This window comes from Pelmatolapia mariae, linkage group LG23 (genome assembly GCF_036321145.2).
Source record: "Pelmatolapia mariae isolate MD_Pm_ZW linkage group LG23, Pm_UMD_F_2, whole genome shotgun sequence".
Taxonomy (NCBI): Eukaryota; Metazoa; Chordata; class Actinopteri; order Cichliformes; family Cichlidae; genus Pelmatolapia; species Pelmatolapia mariae.
The window spans coordinates 30,859,157-30,879,527 of NC_086246.1; the positions used below are offsets into that span (position 1 = coordinate 30,859,157).

Here is a 20,371-nt window from a genome sequence, read left to right on the forward strand (position 1 = left end):
CTGTTCCCTTCTGCCTTAGAGGGAACCTCCTCTCAGGTTTAGGGTCCCAAACAAGTTTGTGTTCCAGTACGTGGTGAGAGTCAAGGTCTAGCATGAGCTAGATGACTCAGAAGCTACACCAACATGGGGCTCAATTCTAAATTCATGACTTGCTCCTGAGTTTGAACTTGGCTCGAGTTGTTGTCTAGGATTTGAGTTGTCACAGAACTCAGGACTTCTTGTTGTTTGCTTGGGACTTGACTCAGGATGTGTTGAAGACCTAATAGAGCTATTTCTTTTTTACTTTCTTGTTTTTTACAGGAGCGTCGTCTACACATGTATGTGGTTTACTGTCAGAATAAGCCGAGGTCAGAGTTCATCGTCATTGAGTATGAGACCTATTTCGAGGTAATGCATCACTTTTCTTTTTTCTTTTCATTTCCATATTTGGCTAGTCTTTTCTGTTGTTTTTTTATGGTATCTTATCTTATAGAATAGAATAGAATAGAATAACTTTATTATCCACATCAATGGAAAGTTGTTTTCAGTTCACCAAGGCATAAACAAATCAATCAAATCATATCAACCCGTAATAGTTTTCTTTTATTTTTCTTTCCTGATTTTTTCAATCATTACTATCTTAAAAGTTAAAAAAGGGAGAAAAAAAATCAAAAGAGCAGGCTTTACTAAAATGCATGTTCTTGAATGGACCTTGCTATAGTAAAAATCAGCCAAAAACTGAAACTGAACCAGTCCTTCTATCTCTGTCTCTGCCTGTCTGTCTGTAGGAAATCCAGCATGAGATCAGCTGCAGGATGTCCATCAGTGATTATCTGATCAAACCAATCCAGAGAATCACCAAGTACCAGCTGCTGCTCAAGGTCTGTGAAGAACCTGTCAACATGATTTGTGTTTACACTAACTGCTTAAATTAAACATTGATTTTAAAATATATTTAATGCATTTTTGGTGGAATCTGAACGTTACAATGGAATTGCTAGTATTATCTGTGGACTAAGTTTGGGTATTTTATATCCTGCTTAAAAATGCATCTGCCCAGAGACCATAGAAGAAAATTACCCAGTAGCTAAATGTGGTACAAGGGTTCTTTTATTATTAGGGTTATTAGGGTTTTGTGCATGTTCCCTGACAAATATGGCATAAAACTAAAAACCAAGCTAAATTTGGAATTTGACCGGAGGTGCTGATCTTGATTATAGACTGGTTGGCTCTCAGGGCTGTGCGACATGACAAAATATATCGGATGACGAAATTAAAACATCTATCGTTTCATATTATACGCTATGGTTTGTTTCGTGGTGTCACAAAACACTCTGTTTATGGCAGTATTTTTTTTTCTTCTACCAGCGCAAGAATTACATGAAAAAGTATGAAGAGAGTTTAAGGATGAGAAGCAAAAAAGAACCGTTAGGTGCTCAAAATAAACCTTAGACTCAAACGTTAGAACAGGCTTTTCCTCACAACATGTCATGTAATACAACTTATACAACTTAAAATACAACTAAAAATATATAGTTTCATGCATCGGTCAAAACACTCAACTCCAGGTACATGACGCCCAGCTGAAAACGCGTCGAGTGCCAGAGATTCACAGAATTTACAGAAAATGCACTATTTTGTGATATATATCATTATCAGGATGAGAAATGTCTTCTATCGGGATATGAGATTTTGGTCACATCGCACAGACCTATTGGCTCTTGCTCCAGTCTTGAATTAGAACTTCGGTCAGGTCGAGTTTTTACCTTTTAATGAGGGACTTGATTCAGGACACAACTCGGGATGCAACTTGGGATTTGTTGTTTTTGAGTTGGAGCTGACCTCAAGACTTGAATTGACTCATACTGATGTTGTCTTTTGAAATTATTTACGATTTGACATGGGTGTAGTGTTAGACTCAGAAATTATTTGGGACTCAACTCAGAGAAGAAATGTGTGGGTTTTTTTATTAACTCCCTTAACAGTTATTACCTGTGAGCTCTGATTGGTTCACAATGACAGCCTTGCTTGTAATGGCATAAATTTTGTACTTTTGGGTAGAGCTTTTTGTGAGAAATCAGAGATAAACTCATCAGTTAATCATACCAGCGTATAATTTCTGATGTTACACTTTAAGGACACACTCTGACTTTGGCTGACATTCAAACACTTATATTTTTTCTGTTTGTTCATCAGGATTTCCTCAAGTATACTTCGAAGGCGGGGCTGGACTGTGAGGAGATTGAGGTAAGTTTTGTTTCTTTGCTTTCCTTTTCTGTAAATCATCTCACAAGCTTTCAGAAACATCAAACAACTGAACCACAGCTTTGTTCGTGTTTTTTGTTATTGATCAGTTTTAGTTTGATAATATAAAAACAGTTGTGTTGTGCCATAAACTGTTCTGATAATACACAAAGGCACAAAGGATCTACATTCTGGGAAACAGTTTATTTACTGAATTTATTATATTTTCATTCAAATTCTCATGACTTTTAAAAATGATAAACTTTGTTAAATGTTTTGTAAAAAATAGATTTTTTTTTTTTTTTAGCTTTGCTAAGAGTTGTAAAAAAACTCTAATAGACAACAAACACATGATGTATTTGGCTAGTTTTGTTCTTCAGCAGACAGCTGTTTCTGTCTTATAACCAACGAGCAGAAGGAGACAGCAAAGAGCTGCTGCTGCTTCTGGCATAGTGAAGATCGTTATAAATGATTTACACGAGATGGTGAATCATCGCCCTGAGGACTAACACAAACTTTTGTAATATTTAGTAACTGTGTGTGTGGTCTGTGTACAGAAAGCGGTGGAGCTGATGTCATTGGTTCCAAAACGCTGCAATGACATGATGAACCTGGGACGCCTGCAGGGATACGAGGTACACCTGTCTGTCCACCTGTCCGGCTGATTTGTTTTGTTAGCAATTTCATGTCACTAGGACAACATAGTAACATAATTGATTTCATGCTAATTAACATTGAAAGCTCTGAAAGAAATGTGATAATATTTCAAATTTTAAGTTTCCATTTTGGTCTACTAACACAAAATGGACAAAAAGCAGAAGTGAACCACACAGAGAAGAAGACAATGAACAGAACCCAGAGGAACACCATATTACATTGATAACAGCACACACGGCATACTGCTGCTACTGAGCTCTGCAACAACAGCTTCTGAAGTAGTTTGTGTGCAATTTACCTGTTTCAGGCACATATTAATTCTATAAAAATTTGAAATGTGTGTAGAAAGCACAATAGACACAATTAACAATGACATATATGAGGCATGTAACAAATTAAACTTAAAGCGAAGTCTTTCAGTTTTTTGAGCTTTGCTTAGAGTTTAAAATTGAGGTTGTAGTTTAGAGACCTAGATTTAGGAATTAACACTACCTGCTGTTTATTTTCATTAACTAAGAATCTGCATTACACGATTTACTTTTGTTGATTTCCTGGAAATGTAAAGTTTGCTCCAGGGTACCTGGACTCTTATCCGTCTGTCTTTCTTTCCTCACCCACCTCTTCGTGTTTTCCAGGGAAAGCTAACGTCTCAGGGGAAGCTGCTGCAGCAGGAGACTTTCTGTGTTTGGGAGCAGGACGGAGGCGTTCTGTCTCGCAGCAAAGAGCGCAGAGTTTTCCTGTTCGAGCAGATCATCATCTTTAGCGAACTGCTGCGCAAAGGCTCCAACAACCCAGGATACCAGTTCAAGAACAGCATAAAGGTCAGACTGGTCAGCACTGGTTAGACTCGACACCGTCTTGAGGTCTGAATTAGGAGTAATTGTGTTATTGTTGGTGTTCAGGTGAGTTATCTGGCAATGCAGGACAGCGTGGACGGTGATCCCTGTAAGTTTGTGTTGTGGTCTCGTGGGTCGGCGGAGCGCTTCACGCTCCAGGCATCTTCTGCCAGCATAAAGATGACCTGGGTAGAGACCATTGCTTCCCTGCTGGATGCCCAGAACAACTTCCTGTCAGGTAAAAACATTGTTAAAAACATTCCTTAAATATCTGAAATATCCGTTACATTACCTGTCCTAAAATGTCCTTAATTCTCTTTGGAAAATTCCCTTTCATTGTCATTGTATCACCACTGATTTTGAAATCTCTTATTCAACTGAATTGCTACTGAATCTCAATGGAACATCTTTTATTATCTTTCTCATATTCCTCAAATACTTTTTGTTTTACCTTAAATATCCTTAAACCATATTTAAATGGCCTTAATTTCCCCAAACCACCCTTAAACATCTCTATAATGTTAGTAATGTTGGACTTGTGTTAACGTAAACCCCCCTTAAGTCACCCTTGAAATCCTAGAATAAGTCTCAAATCCTCTGCGAGCTGTTTAACTTCATCTTTGTTTTATGCCAAATGAATCAGTTTCAATCACATTTAAATTTCCCCAAAATGCCTTCCTTACAACCTCCTTGAAAACTCCTTGAATCAAGCAAAAGTATCATTTTTGTGAACAACCCTCCAACATTCCTAGATCTCCTGAACTATTTTAAACATCAATTATCTCTATAAATTTCCATAAATCACCTTAAATCTCACTAAAACAGCTCATGCATATCCAAAATACATCTAATCTGTGCCCACAGCTCTCCAGTCTCCTATTGAGTATCAGAGGAAGGAGGGCGTGATCTCTGTGACACGGCCACTGTCATCAGGAAGGCCGCCATCTGCACCGCCCACTCCCAACGGTCACGCAACTCAGCCCCCTCCTGACAGTGAACAGGAAGATCAGGTTTGAATCCCTCCTTTCACTTTCCTTGTGTACCATGAGTTCTTGAAAAACTTTCTTACATCAGACCATATGACCTTTGACCCTTCAGGAACTGGTTCTGGTGCTGCAGGACTTCGTGGCAGTGCGGGAGGATGAGATCTCCGTGTTTCGAGGGGAGAAGGTTCAGATTCTGGCGTCCAACCAGCAGGGTCAGAGTCTGGTCTATCGGCCGGCCAACAGCGATTCGCCAGCCGCCGAGGGCTGGGTGCCACGCAGCGTGCTCAACACACACTGACACATACACATGGACAAACACACACTGGCAGCAGGGTCAGAGTCTGGTTTACTATTAGAACATACACAAACACAATGACAGCACTCCAAATACTAAATGCAAAATGGGTCAAAAGCATGTTGGGAAATATTTGTGCGGCAAAAATGTAAACACGAGGATGGCAATGTCTGCCTGTCTGGCACTTTGGACAAAAATGTCTCAGTTCCTAAACTGAACCTCCACTTTCTCATTTTCTCACCTGATGAGATTTGTCAGAAACAATCATTAGGAATTATGTGAAAGTTTTAAGTATTACAGAATATCCTTAATATTACATCTGGGTCCAAGGGGCAACCCTCCATAGCAACTTCATAGATCCCCAAAGTGTGTAACAGTGGAGCTGGAGCATACTTGCCTGACGTCAACAAATTAAAGTGTAATTAGTGTTCTAGTTGGTTGTTTGGTTTTAACTCAAAATTTCTAACAATCTTTGTAAAAAGTTGATTACAGCTTATTTGAAGTCCAGAATGGTGTAAGTATGCCTAAAGATTGTTCTCAGTCAATAGCAGTAGACTAAGCAGAATAAACTAGACCTTAATGTCCTCAGGCATCACCTCCAGAGAGGTAGCAAGGTTGAACTTGCCAAACACCCCACCTAGAAGGTGTTTAAGAGGGATCCTAGTCGGATGTATGAACCACAAGTGGATCCTTTCATTGTGGAATAGATGTTCTACTTTGAGCCTGTCCCAAATGACCAAGATCCTGATCCAGTCCAGACCCTTCGGGCTATTATAATTTCTTCTGCTTGAATACTGGTATCCAATATTAGTCCTTGGTCACTCTTTGGTCACTATTCACAGTTGGCTATGAATAGAAAAGGATAGATAGAGTGTTTGAGTTGTAGTTGATTGATGTAAAATCTCAGGGTCTTGTTCACACGTGGGGGATATAAGTGAGTCCTTGTGGTGAACTCAATCCAAATGGAAAGCAAAGATTTGCCACATGTTTCTCATGCAAATACAGTCAGTGGACTATTTTGCAACCCCCGGTGTTTAAAACCATTGGGAAAACTGCTTCCTTCATAAGCATAACCGACTCCATCACTTTCTTCAGTAATAAAGTTGAACCATATCGATTCAGCTGTCCACAAACAGCAGTAGTAACATTCCCCTCAATTTTGACTGTCAATGGTGTCAAGAGACTCCAGAGTCAATGAACTAATCTCAGCTGGTCCAGTTCTTATTGGGGGCCTCCTGAGGTTTTCCTAGGACAGACAAGAAAAAAAAAATCTCTCCAGAGAGTTTGGTGTCCACCCTCAGTTAGGCTTGAAAAACAAAACAAAAAGGGAGGAGTTAAACAGGCATCCCGGTCAGATTTCAGAATCAGCTCAGAGTTTTCTCTTTCACAAAATAATCTCCACCTTAACATTTTTTTCCATTGTTGTCTCTTTATATAACAGTGCTGTGACCCATCAGAGGGTTAGGACCTGGAGAAGTAGACACTGCCATCATTTATGCTCTGAAGGTTTCCTGACATGTTTCAGACCCTGATTACTGTTCAGCATTTCAGACTTCAAACACACACACACATACACTCTCCCAGCAGCAGGTACTGTTAGTCTCCTCCCTCTTTCCTGGTGCTTCAACATTCAGCCAGAACACAGTTCTTCACCTCGTTCTATCAGACGCTGCCGTCAGGGTCCCAAGCAACCAATAACCCACTCTTATGACTTCACAAACTGTTCTCCGTGGGTCAGTGGAAGGGAGGTCATATGACCATCATTACAATCATCATCACCACCATCCAGATGGGGACTCCAGGAAGAAAAGACAGTTAAAAAATAAATAAATGAAAGCCTCCTGGACGAGAAGAGGCAAAAAGACCTATCAGCCAATCAGAACTGAGTTCTCTACGCGTCGTTCTGTTAATAGTGTGTATAAAGAGACTGAGGACACACACACACACACACACACTTCGTACACACACCAATGCTATGATGAAGATGCAGATGAAGATTACTATGAAGATAATTAAGAATAATAGAATTGTTTTTCACCTCAATAGAGAGAAAAAAATGAGAGAAAATGTTTGTCATATTAATAACTGCGTGCGTGTGCATGAGAGAGAGGGAGAGCGTGTGTGTGCGTGTGTTAGTAACGCCGTCCTATGTGTGTGTGTGTTTTTCCACGGACAGTTAGGTGGTGTCCCGGTGTAGCGTTGCCATGACGAATCGTTGTGTTTGCGGTGACACCATTTTTTGTTTGTTTGTTTGTTTGTTGTTTGGTTGGTTTTTATAGCGAACCAGAGCTGCTGCCGCCCTCCTCCCGCCCCGCCCCTTCTCTGTCTTTCTCCGGTCAACAAGGCGGCCTCAGCTTTGGTTAGTTTGATATTCTGATTATGCATTTCTCGTTCCTGTATATAGACCAGACGTCCAACTGCTACTCTATGTACTGTGGACACTGAACCGGTCTGTCTCTCAGCAGCCCAACCTACTGTGACTGTCTGTTTCTACTAAAACCGAAGCTGTAACCTTCAGCACGCTCTCTACCTGTCTCTCTCTATCTGTCTCTCTCTCTCTACCTCTCTGTCTCTCTCTCTCTGTTTCTCTGGTGCCATTCTCAGACAACACCCCGGTCCTTAAGGAGCTGCGCAGCCTGTCAGGTGCACTAAAGAGCGGTTAGGGTGGAGGATAGTGTGCTATGAAGCAAACTATGAATGGTTTAAGTGGTGTTAAAGGAAAAGCTTAAGTTCTTTCAAGTCTGTCTTAATATAACTTCTTCAAACTGATCTAAAAATGTACAACCTGTAGGCAACAGCTTTCTGCTTTCTGTTAGCAGAATTATAATGACACTAATAAAACTTTCAGTTCCTCAAATGTCCACTTGATGCTGCAAAAATAAGTCCCTATACTTAGTCTCCCATGTTAAAATGTCCAACTTCAGCCTGCTACAGAAAACAGTTTTGGTCTAGTTTCCCCCTTTGTAACAGCTGTATGGGGCTGAATTTAGTTCATAACTCACATGTTTAAACTGCATTATGGCTTAAAGTTTGCGTTATTAGGGGTGGGGCCTTGTTGAGTGACAGGTGACACAGTGTAGTTGTAGCTACTAGCTGTCTGCAAGGTTTCACCTCAGTTATTTGGAGTCACTGAGCTGGACCTTTAGGGTGGGTTTGAAGTGATTTATGTAATTTGGTAATAAAACAGAATCACATCATCAGCATATGGTGATATACGCATATAGCTTAAGCTCAGTCTGTCCTTTCTGGATCATTTTTAAGGATCAAGAAATCAAATACAGAATACAAATCTCAAAACCATTAACCATCTATAATTTAGCCGTTTAAACTGTATTTGCATTACAATAAATGCCCAATAAATTGGTAGATTATAGCATTTCCAGATTATTAAATTTGTTTGGGTTTTTTTTTTGAAAAAAAAAAAGTCAAAAGCTACAACAGAAACCAAGAAACACCTTATTCCTGAGCAGGTTTTAAAGGAAAATATGTTACTAATGCTTCTCATAATGTGCATATAGAATGTGATTGGGACTAGTATATTAAGACAGACTTGAAGGAAGCCTAATGTTTTCTTAAAGGGCAACACACAAAGATGGCACTTGACTATGACATTCATTAGACTTTTTATCCCAGCTACTGCACACCTGGCTTTCTACTAAATGTCAAACTATGTTTGGCAGCATAGCTTTGATTCAATCTGCTTGAAATATTTTTCTAAGCTGAATGGTGGACATCAGATTGTCCATAACTTTCTGGTTCAAGATGGTACTTTGGGTTAAATATTAGGCTGTTTGGCAACATTTACTTTACTGGGTAATTTTGTGTCAAGTCTCTTAAATATTATATTAAAAATCTAATATTTAGCTGCAAATTACACAACATTTTATCACATTTGTTAAACAGTTTAGCTGTAATTATGAGGGGAAGCGTTCCTTTCTGCCTGTTGTATACTGGCTGAAAAATAGTTAATAAACTGACGTCTGTTCGCTAAAAAAACATCCTTGCCATCGGTTATCCCTGCTATATCTGAGCTTCCGTTCAGCAGTGTAAATTCTTTTCTTTAGTGTTTTAGACTGATAAAACACTATACTACTGATTTCTCACAAGAGAAACAGTAAAACAAAACAGTATAGTGTGACCAATCTACTGTTTCTCATCTTTTTAAGGAAACAGATGTCAGTATACCAACTATTTCTCATACTCCCTGATACTGCATTTTCTTTTATTATTATTATTAAAATGTTGAACATGATGATCAGTTACTCTTTTTCCTTTATAATTGGGGATAAACTGGTTTCTTCAAAATACTTGTTAATTTGCAGCTAAACAGCAGCAAGCCTTTTCAGGAAACTGGAAACAAATTACACAAATGTCCAAGTTTGTAGTGAAAAAGCAGAAAAAGACAGTGTTAATGTCTTGTAATAGTCATTATAAATACCAACATCCACTTCTTCACATAAACATGCAAATACAAATTATGACTGTCTAACATATAAGTTAATATCGAGTCCTTAAAGACCTTCAAGCTTAATATCAACATGACATTCGTCAGGTGAATGACCCTTAAAAACAGATACCACTTTGTTCCCTTTACAGAGCTGGCAAAGGATTTTGTGTCAGTGTGATAACTGTCAATGCAAAAAAACAAAAAAAATGTTTATAGTGTTCAAAATGTTTAAAACATGAGCAAGGTCACAACTTTGGAACTCGGAGTGCACCAGAAGGGTTTCGATTTGATTGCCGAGCATTACAAAAGGAACTCTAACAGGTGGAAAGCTGTGCATTATGAAGAGTTTTAAGGTTAAATGTATTGCACAATGAAGGTGCTACAAAGTAAAGCTTAAAATAAAATGTGGACCATGATTAAAGGTGTAAGATGGATAACTGTGCACTATAGAGGTGTTTATAAGGTGAGAAATAGCACACAGCTTTGAAATCAGTGCACTATGAATGGTTTGAGGTGAAAGGTAGTGTACTAAGGTTTGGGATGAAAAATAGTACACTACAAAGGCATAGGGTGCTGTTTGAGACCCAGCCTTGTTGCCGACTGGCAAACTCAACTAACCAATCAACCAGTGTTATTTGTACAGAACTAACAGCTGCTAACTGACTGCTAACAGCTCTCTGTGTTTGTAATAAACGTCATTTTTCATCCAAAACAGTCTGTATGTGGCTTCTTCTTCTGGACTTCTTTTTTTAATAATACATGGATTAATTACTACATTTATACATTATAACCATTTATGTTTTGCATATGAAATTGGATGTAGCCACAAGGAAGTCAGAGATTGGTGTGTGAGTAAGAAGTTACTCTCTATTTACATTGTAAATAATGCTTACAATTTCAGTTAAGCTGTTTATAATATTATTTTATTTTTAATTTCTTGTTCTGGTGCAAAGGGTGAATAACCAACAACAAAAAATAAATTAAAAAAGCAGGAAAAAAGTATCAGCATCTGCTTAGGCCACCATCCATTTTCTGCCAATCCCAGACGTTCCCCAGCCACCCTCTGAGAGATGTAATCTCTACAGTATGTCTTTGGTCTTACCTGTGGTCTACTCCCAGTTGGACAAGCTAAAAAAATCACCTAAATCACCTAAGAGGTATCTTGGTCTCTTTACCACAACAGACTGGTACAGTAACCAGTCTGTCAATATCTCACTGCGCTCTCGTCTCACTCATGAACAGACCTGAGTCACTTAATCTCATTCCCAACTTGGAGAGACACTGCACTCTGAGGTTCAACTAACCGATGACTTGCCATCAATTTCAAATTGTTTATTCAAATCTAGGTATTGGTCCACAGCTGATGCATCTGTGAAAGTAAGGTCTATATACAAAACATTTCTAAAGGTAAATCACTGTAATAATGTTTGTATACCAGAAGATGAGGTTCTGATTTTGAAGGAATATTTTAATCTGCAAAGTAGCTATTTAACAGATGTAAAGGAGAAAAAAGGTAAATAAAGATTATTGGCATAAATTGTGTCATTCATTATATAACAATCAAATGCTGAGTCAAAGCTTCTAATGGGTGTTAAACTATGATGTATTATTCTAGGTTGAGTAATTTCTAGGACACAGTGCCAGGAGGCACTCTGACCTGGAAAAATATCCTGATAAGAGCATTTGTAAAGTTGTAAACTGATTTAGATTACATATGTTACTTTACATTACACGCAGGTGGAGGTGATAAACAGCATGTGTTGGACTTTTTATAGTGTACAAAGTCAAAATGTGTTTCAGCTGGACTATGATGATTAATGCTGCAATGATTTAATTAGCACCTAATGCTGTAATCAACTGTAAACAATTATTGTTTCTAAACCAAAAAGATCCAAATGTCTGCTGTTAGTCAAAGGCATGCCTCTTAGTAAACTGTAAAAGTGAAATATATATTGAGCTACAAAGCTAGATATAACTATTTAACAACACAGCAATTTACAGTTCATATTTAGATAATGAGAATTCTTATCACTGGCTTACAGATTATCAATCAGATCTGAGCTTAAAGATTCATCCAGCTTTAAAGACACAAAAGAAAAAAATTGGCAATAAGACAGTTTAGAGATACAGTAATAGTTTAAAACATTACCCAATTTCGCTGTGCAAGAAACTGCACAATGACAATAAAAAGCTCTAAGTCTAAGTCTAAGTCATTAAAATAAGTTTGGATTTTCAAATAAAAAAATATGTGGTTTCAACTGAATTTTGTGTAAAAACAAAAAAGTGACAGAGCCTATAGATCCAATTAAATAAAAATGTAAAATATAGTTAAAAATTATGTTTTAGTTGTTTTGATATGTTGCATTTTATCTGATTTGATGAATGTAATGTAGCTGTGGACAACATAAGCCCAGTTATTAACATGTAAATGGTGCTTGAAGTAAGCCAACAGGCAGACTTTTATTATGAAAAGCTGAGTAAAGTCCATTCCAGCTCACTTACATGATCTACTGCACTTATGTTTCCTGAAGCCTGCAAGTATCACGTAGTCAGCTGCTCTCAGTCTGTGTGTTCAGTCAGAGGTGGGACTCAATCGGAGCAGTGCACTCTGGGAAACATATGAGGCTTGTAGCTCAGGAAGTAAAGCATGCAGTCAATTATTTCAAGAAATGGATGTGAAACTCCAGAGCCAGTGAAAGCCGAAATTAAAGGTGAGTTTGAACCATAAAAGAGTTTGTAAAATGTTGAGTCTGTTGGTTTAAAGAGTCATTAATAAATTCAGCTTGCTCTTTTGGAAGGTTTCCACCTGAACAAACAAAAACAAAACATACAGCTCAAAAGGTTAGAATAGGCCTAAATAGACTGTCTGCTGACATTACCAACATATTCTATTGCACCAAGTAGAATGTGACACCGATAAACGCATAGCAAACAGGGAGCAGTGCCAAACTCTGAAGACTTGAACCTCCACTTGTTGCAAGTGTAGGTTTAAATCTCTGTAGTATAAAGTATTTTCTAGCATCTGCCTCCAAAGTTATAATGTTCATTTGTTGTTATGTTTTGTTTATGTTAAATTAGAAACTTTGCAGCTTTTATTGGTCATATAGAGGAAATCCTGAGTAGATGTTTGTTTTATGTGCTTTGCATGTGTCAGACTGAATGGATGACTCAAGTCAAGTCATAAGCTCTGTATATATTATTATTATTATTTACCTTTTGTGTGGCACTGGAGTTGCTCACCATTTAATGATTATAATCATGGAGTAGTTTATTAGTAGTTACATTTCATTATCCTCCAAAATTACCTCACAGTGAAAATTCTTAAATGCAAATGTTCCTTTATATCAATACCTTAACCAGAACCATTTTCCCATTTTATATATAAGAATCATAACTGTGGTGTCTTTAAAACATGGATTTATGGAGATATTTAAAGGACACATGGGGCTTTAATTTTGCATAAATTAATTTCTGGTGGATCTGACTTTGCTTCAGTTATCACTGAAATTAGGATTGTGGCCCTCTATCACTTACTTTTATTGAGCTCTTCGGGTTAACAGTTCTTTCTTAACCTAACGTCCATTAAAATTTCAAGTTAGGAGTTTACAACCTTTTGATCACTTCACAGTAATCCAAACCCCAAATGTGTAGTAGGAAAAAAAAAGGTTCCACAACTCCAAAATGGACCTTTTGGTTAGATTGCTTTCACAAAGCTTCTGTGTTAAGAATGGATTTAAAGCCCATTAACAGTGGTGTTTGTAACCTTTGACCTGCAGGATCTGTCCCTTCCTGGCTGCAGGGCACCCTGCTGAGGAACGGGCCTGGGCTTTTCTCTGTAGGTAACTCTGAGTACAACCACTGGTTTGATGGCTTGTCGCTCATCCACAGCTTCACCTTCAGCAATGGTCAGACTTTGATAAACCTTCAGCATCATTTAACTGTTGACTGTCAGTTGTCCACTGTACTGCTGAATATGTTCAATGTTCTGATATTGCTATTTCAGGTGAGGTGACTTACAGAAGTAAGTTTCTGAAGAGCGACACCTATAAGAGAAACATCAAGGCAGACAAGATTGTTGTCTCTGAGTTTGGCACCATGATCTACCCCGATCCTTGCAAAAACATCTTCTCCAGGTAAAGCCCATCCAGATCATGATCTTACAGAATATATAATACTCAGATTTCAGATCTTTCTAGTTTCAGTCCAGAACAGACTTAAAAAGCTCAAGTTCAGCCCATTCAGCTTTTGTCCACTCTAGCTTTCTATGTTTAGTAGATATAAGAGATTTTAAATCTGGAACCGAGCAAGTGTAGTACATCTAAAGTCTCTGCTTCAATTTATCATGGATGGATATCACAGTTCTGTGTTAGTTTACCTAGCATACAACAAGAGCTAAATGGATGGATGGACTGATGGACGGATGGATGAACATAGAAATCTGAATCAAACCTTACAAGTCTTGTGGTCTTGGTCCATTTGGGGTTTGATGATTTCAGATATGTACAGACCACTTTAAGTAAACTGGGACAGACTAGCCAAGACACTTGAGGTTTTTCTGATGTTTTTTTTTTTTTTTTATCAGAATATCTGCTTCAATTCATCAGTTCATGAAAGTGCAAAATGCAATTCTCTGGGTTAGTAAGAGGTTTACTTGCATAAACATTACCTAAAGACGTTTGGTTGATTGGAATCATAAAAAAAGGATATTTGTTTTCTTAGGAATGTATACCAATACTGAATTATTTCAGCTGTGTACCCCAAAAAAAACCTTCCACGCTCTCTCACCAGGGCATTCACACACCTCCAGAACGTCATTCCTGACTTTACTGACAACAACTTGATCAACATAATTCGTTATGGTCAGGACTACTACGCTTCCTCCGAGGTCAACTACATAAATCAGATTGATCCTAACACCCTGGAAACTATCGGCAGGGTAAGTTAGTCTGCACATACTGCCTGGGAATGTTTTAAAAAGGTTCAGGTTTTCGTTAAATGGTCCACTGTTGAATGCCCAAAGGTAAAAAGTAACTATATGAGTTTCGTTTAGCACCACAGTTGGATATAATGGCAACAAGCATCTCTGTGAAAGATTGTCCTTCCTCAAATGTACTGCACTGTATTAATTTCAGATAAACTACAGGAACCACATTGCCTTGAACCTAGCAACGGCTCATCCACACTACGATGAGGAGGGCAATACGTACAATATGGGGACTGCTATTATTGGTTTTGGCCAGCCAAAATATATGATCTTCAAAGTCCCAGCTGATGCCTCAGGTGTGGTGTCTGCAGTAATTCATTCTGTCCTGTTTATTTCTGTTCCTAAACTTTAAATCCTCAAGATAAATTATTTAGCAGTAATTAGATACCATTCTGAGAATATAGTAAACCTATGCACAGCAGTAAAGTTACTTATTTGCCATTGTGTGCTCCATGAGCCACGTATTCATTTGATTACAACTTAGGCTTAATTGATTTATGACACCACAATCAGACCTCTCAAAGAAGACAGTTGATATGAACTGTTACACTATCATTTACAAAGTGTGTGTCACAGTAGCTCACTTTATTTTCATTTGCTTCATTTACTTTCATTTACTTCATTAATGATTTTTAAATTATTGGTTCTCCCTTTTTAAAATCAAGAAATGAAGACAAGTGAACAGAGTAACAAGCAATTAAAGTGAAGCTTACAACACTATGTTGACTGTTTTAGATAAAAATCACAAAAAGTCGGCGCTGAGGAAAGTGCAGCAGATCTGTTCAGTCCCTTTCCGCTCCTCACTTTTTCCAAGCTACTTCCACAGCTTTGGCATGACTGAGAACTACATTGTGTTCGTGGAGCAACCTTTCAAACTGGATATTGTCAAACTTGCCACTGCCTACTTCAGGGGGGTCAACTGGGGAGGCTGCCTCAAATTTGATCAGGATGATATTGTAAGTCTTCCAAATTTTTATCAACTCCTAATAGTGAAATTATATATAAGTTGTCATTTAAGCTATTAAGAAAAAATATACTCAGAGAAAAACAATGTTCCCTCTAATTTTTCATGTGTCTGAGCGAACACACAAACTCCCTGAGCGGTCCCTTGGACCACTGTGAGCAACAGCAGACGTGTGCACTGTGGTCACACATGGGTTATTAAAATAATCAAATTACAGCATTATGGTACGATCTTGTCACTGAAGTGGACGCGCAACGGGATATCATAGCGTGGCTCAAGCATGTTCATCATAGTTTAAACCCCTTGTTTTGCACAAGGGAATATGACTTCCCGTCTGCAGCTAAACACCCCAGTAGCTTTTGTAATAGCTTTAGCCCGGTCGGATTGGGCAACAAAGGGCTGCTTAAATGCCGCAAACTCCTCTGCTCCTCCACTTGGATCGCTAGCGCTGGCCATAACTATCGCTTGACAGACTGACCACGCGCACCATACACATACTTTTTTTCCTTCTTTTTCGAATCTTCGGATCATGTTCGTGCCGAACCGTGGAGTGGGATCGGTTCGGATTATGGATCAACCGTGATCCGTTGCACCACTAGTTAACACTATTGGAAGTAAAAATAACTTGAACTCCAATTTTGAAAACACAACTTTCTTTTCTTTTATAAAGCTCTGACTTGTATTATGAGCATGAGTCTGTGGTCTGGGAGAGAGTCCTGTAACTCTCTGTCTGCAACATACAGTATATAATGACCAATGTTGGGCAATTAATTATATAGTTACTTTTTCAAAAAAAGTAACTGAGTTATGCAAACAACAAAGTTTTTTGCAGCTGTTTACCTAAAAATGCAGCCAAGGCGGTTTTTTAAATAAACATTTCAAACTATTTACAGAACAATCAGCTGTTCTGCATCAAATTTGATGCCACACAAATTATTTGTGCCACTCCAAAAAATAGTTTCTGTCCACTATGAGATAAAGGAGAACAACAGCCTGATACCTGCAGGCCTGACAACAGGAGATGTATCACTCCTGTAACACCTGTAACATTCAGCAGTCGCCTCATTGTTCTGACACACACAACAAAACTACTGACTACACTACACACTAACTACACAAGATTTGCGCTAAACGTCGCAAATCTCTCACATCTCAAAACACCGCCGTCACTCCTAAAACTTCCCATCTTCCTAAACAACTAAATGCCATGTTGCCATATCATTTTTTGATTGGTCGACATGGTACATTTTTCCACCAATAGGAAAGGGTGGGGGTTTTTTTGGTTTTGTTTTTGCTCACAGGCGGAGAGTGCTTTCGAGCGTTTTCCTTATAAAACCCCATTTTTACGTTTCTTCCCGCAGTAAATATAAACAACGACAGTATTCAGGAAGAAAACCAAACATTGCATATATTTTTATCATAACTCCGGTTTTACGTGGCCTATCAACACAATTTAAAAACTGGTATAAAGTCCACACTTTTTCCGTCAATTGTTCCGTCTGTCCTGCTCACATTTCCAGTGGTTGTACACGTTGTCATTAACGTGGCTTCACTCCACATCAGCCACGCCGCTTTGCCAACTAAAACACCGGTGTCGGCACATAAGGACGCTGTCATAGCCTGTCAACAACGTTGATTATACGAATGTGAATGCATTATTGGCTGGACTATGGGATAAGGTGGCATTGTTGTAATCCCATACAGAAGCAGCCAGTCACTTACTGACTAACACTGCAAAACAGAACTGTTAAAGTTTTAATTTTAATTTCAATTCAGGTAGATATTTTTTTTTTGGTGCGCAATGCAGATTTTCTGTGCGCAGAGACCGTGCCAGCAGTGCGCAATTGCGCAGCTTAGAGGGAACATTGGAAAACTACACCAACAGTATATACTGATTATTTGTGGGATTCCACAGGGCTCTCTCCTTGGCCCTTCACATTTGTAGTTTAAGGTGCAATGTTGGTTCTCTGTGCCACTGTGGGCACCAGAACAAATTGAAAAACATAAAATGTTACATACCATCACTCTGTTAAAGCATGCTGCCTCCTTAAAACCAAGCAGAAACCTCTGGGCTGAAAAATGAAGCCAGTGGTGAAGTACCAAAAATTGCAGATCTTCTTTTTGCAGATCTATATTAAAGCTTGAAGTTTGCATTCTAGCCTGAACAAATGCCAGGAAACCAACCAAATAATTGTATGCACTGCTATCAAAAACATAACGTGTACTACAAAAGTACGCTGCACAAAAGCACCACTAACATAGTATAAAATTATTTATACAAATTTAAATCATCTTAAGATATGAAATAACACAGAATAGTAGCGATACCGCAAATACTGAGTTTGTCATTTTCTATTTTGCTGGATTTACTCATTATGTAAAACTAGACTCTGATTTAAATTTTCCACAACAAGAAATTGCTCATTGCTGATTTGAAGTCTCCCAAGAAACCAAAAAACAATGGACTAGTACATTTCTGGTAATAACAGGTATTTGAGGTTTTCCGTAGTACTGTTACCTGTTTTCTTTTCCAGACTTTTTTTCATATCATCAATAGAAAAACAGGAAAGGAAATCTCCACACGTTTTCATGCCGATGCCCTGGTGGTTTTTCACCATATCAATGCCTATGAGGATGACGGCCATGTGGTGTTTGACCTGATCAGCTACAAGGACAGCAACCTGTACAACATGTTCTACCTGGAGAACATCAAAAAAGAGACTAGTAACTTCATCCAGAGCCATAAGAGTTTCTCCCCACCATCCTGCCAAAGATTTGTTATTCCGCTCAACATCAACAAGGTATAGTTAGTATTTAGTGAAAATTCACTCACACTTCTATTTCATCAATAAATAACAATTTGCCTGTTCTTCAGGAGTCTCCCAGGGGATCTAATCTGGTGACTCTGACTGACACAACGGCTCAGGCAATTTTGCAGGAGGACGGATCAATCTATTGTCAGCCAGACACCCTTTTTATAGGTTAGTCATCCACAAAGTGACTGTCATTAAACGTTGTCTGATCCACCTAACAAGTCTGATTCCTCTTCAAGGTTTGGAGCTGCCTGGGATCAACTACAAATTCAACACTAAAAAGTACAGATATTTCTATGGCTCCAGGCTAGAGTGGTCTCCTCATCCCAACAAGGTGAAGCAACATTATTGATTATCGATTTATTAAATCAATTACATCGCTTTTGGGGTGAACAATTATACATACATGAACCACATTTCGATGTGGTTAACATTGGACACCAAATGTGATATTTTTCCTAAACATTTATCCTTCTATCTTCTGCTGCTTATTGGGGTCTGGGTCATAAGGGTAGGAGTCTAAGCAGTTGAGCTCTCGCTCTACTGGCCACTACCTTCATCCTTTCTAGGGGGGATATCAAGGTTTTTCCACACCAGCTGAGAGAAATATTCTCTTCAGCACCACCTGGTTCTGCCTGCTGGTCTATTCCAAGTTGGGCATGCACCTACAAGCTTTTTTGCCCAGGATGCATGCCTAAACCACCTCAATTAGTTCCTTTTAATGTGGGCATCCAAGCTCCCCACTCTTTCTGAGGGTGAGCTCAGTTGTCACTTGGAGGAAGCTCATTTCAAATAATCAAGCTTTTAAATTGTCAAAATGTGTCCATAAAGCATCTGAAAATGAAATTTTATGGTAATATTGAAGCAGCTAGTCTAAGACATGAACCCCAAAGTCCTGAGTTTGACCAGTTTTACAACTGAAAAAATAATGGTCTGGATTTTGTTTTTAAGTAGAAGGATTCCCTTAAGATCAACTTGCGTAAAATGCAAAGCCAGAGGCAATGCATTAACCAGCTCCTTCTTCCAGCCTTAAATGACCTATATGAAAGTAGGACAAGACAAGCAAAACATTTTAATAAGCATTCAAATGAATTAAAGCAAGGTCTCTCCAATTTAAATGTACCCAATTTCATGGATGAATTATGGTCCAGGCCTCCATTTCAACATCGGAAACAGGGGGAAGGGGGTGGGGGCAGCTTTGGGAAAGTTTTGTAAGCTTTGTAGGAAAAATGAATTGAATATCAGTGAGTAACGCAAATTCTGTTTCTTTACATGAAAACGACAATAGGTATCTTCAAGTGCTAGAAACAACTACGACGCTGGCTGTATTTTATGCACTGTAGCTTCCACAGATGCACATATGAGGATGAACAATCTTAATCTTAAAGTAATCAAACTAAATCATTCAGTCAGCATTTTCAAACAAATAAAGTGAAAACTAATGACGTCAGTTATTGTTGGCCTAGTATGATGCTGAATACTCAAATCTGTGAGGACAGTGAATGCCTGAACCAAAATTAGGATGATCTATTTTAAGGTTGTTGAGGTCTGCTACTTTAACACTATGACCCAACAGATCGCCAAGTTTGACATCGTTGAAAGGAAACACGTTGAATGGGTGCAGAAAAACTGCTATCCTTCAGAGCCAGTGTTCGTCGCATCTCCCGGAGCTGTGGAGGAAGATGATGGTGAGAGCTACGCTGTCAAGCACACAAACATATATTTAGAAACCACAATAATAGAGCAAAATTCATATTTCCATTGTATTTTTTCCTTATCCAGGAGTCATCCTGTCATCCGTTGTTTCTGCGGATCCCAGCATTTCTCCCTTCATGCTCGTGCTCGATGCCAAAACGTTTGAGGAGATCGCCCGAGCCTCCATCCCCACCACTGTCCACATGGACCTCCACGGACTTTTCATTCCTGCTGCTGATTCATCATAGTATTGAATCTTTTAAGTAAAGTAGACAATGAAGTACTTATTTTTAAAAAACCTTTTAAGCTATGTCCAGTGTTAACAGTGGACACAAAAAAATCTACTGCTACTTGCTTTACCTTTGGTAATCTTAAAGCACTTTAAAAGACAGATTTAGGGGAATGTATAGTATTAAAAATGTAAATGAAGTGAGATCAGCAATGTTTGAAAATCTCATTATAGCTGCACAA

General features: G+C 38.5%; 2 protein-coding genes across 3 annotated transcripts in view; both read left to right on the forward strand.

Annotated features, from left to right (window-relative positions):
- Positions 1 to 10,156, forward strand: part of LOC134620308 (kalirin-like) — a 57,056-nt gene extending 46,900 nt beyond the window's left edge. For both annotated transcript variants that reach the window (XM_063466396.1, XM_063466397.1), the window contains exons 50-57: positions 301 to 387; positions 768 to 860; positions 2,176 to 2,226; positions 2,781 to 2,858; positions 3,516 to 3,701; positions 3,783 to 3,954; positions 4,581 to 4,726; positions 4,815 to 10,156. In XM_063466396.1, the coding sequence (XP_063322466.1) occupies positions 301 to 387; positions 768 to 860; positions 2,176 to 2,226; positions 2,781 to 2,858; positions 3,516 to 3,701; positions 3,783 to 3,954; positions 4,581 to 4,726; positions 4,815 to 5,000 (999 nt within the window). In that variant the 3' untranslated portion in view covers positions 5,001 to 10,156. The remainder of the gene's footprint in view (positions 1 to 300; positions 388 to 767; positions 861 to 2,175; positions 2,227 to 2,780; positions 2,859 to 3,515; positions 3,702 to 3,782; positions 3,955 to 4,580; positions 4,727 to 4,814) is intronic.
- A 1,935-nt stretch (positions 10,157 to 12,091) lies between these two features.
- bco1l (beta-carotene oxygenase 1, like) lies at positions 12,092 to 20,148 on the forward strand. The gene is made up of 11 exons (XM_063466535.1): positions 12,092 to 12,155; positions 13,221 to 13,349; positions 13,448 to 13,577; positions 14,233 to 14,380; positions 14,577 to 14,724; positions 15,164 to 15,384; positions 17,927 to 18,193; positions 18,268 to 18,373; positions 18,445 to 18,539; positions 19,782 to 19,893; positions 19,988 to 20,148. The coding sequence occupies exons 1-11, from the start codon at positions 12,092 to 12,094 to the stop codon at positions 20,146 to 20,148; spliced, it is 1,581 nt and encodes a 526-aa protein (XP_063322605.1).
- Positions 20,149 to 20,371: the final 223 nt, after the last annotated feature.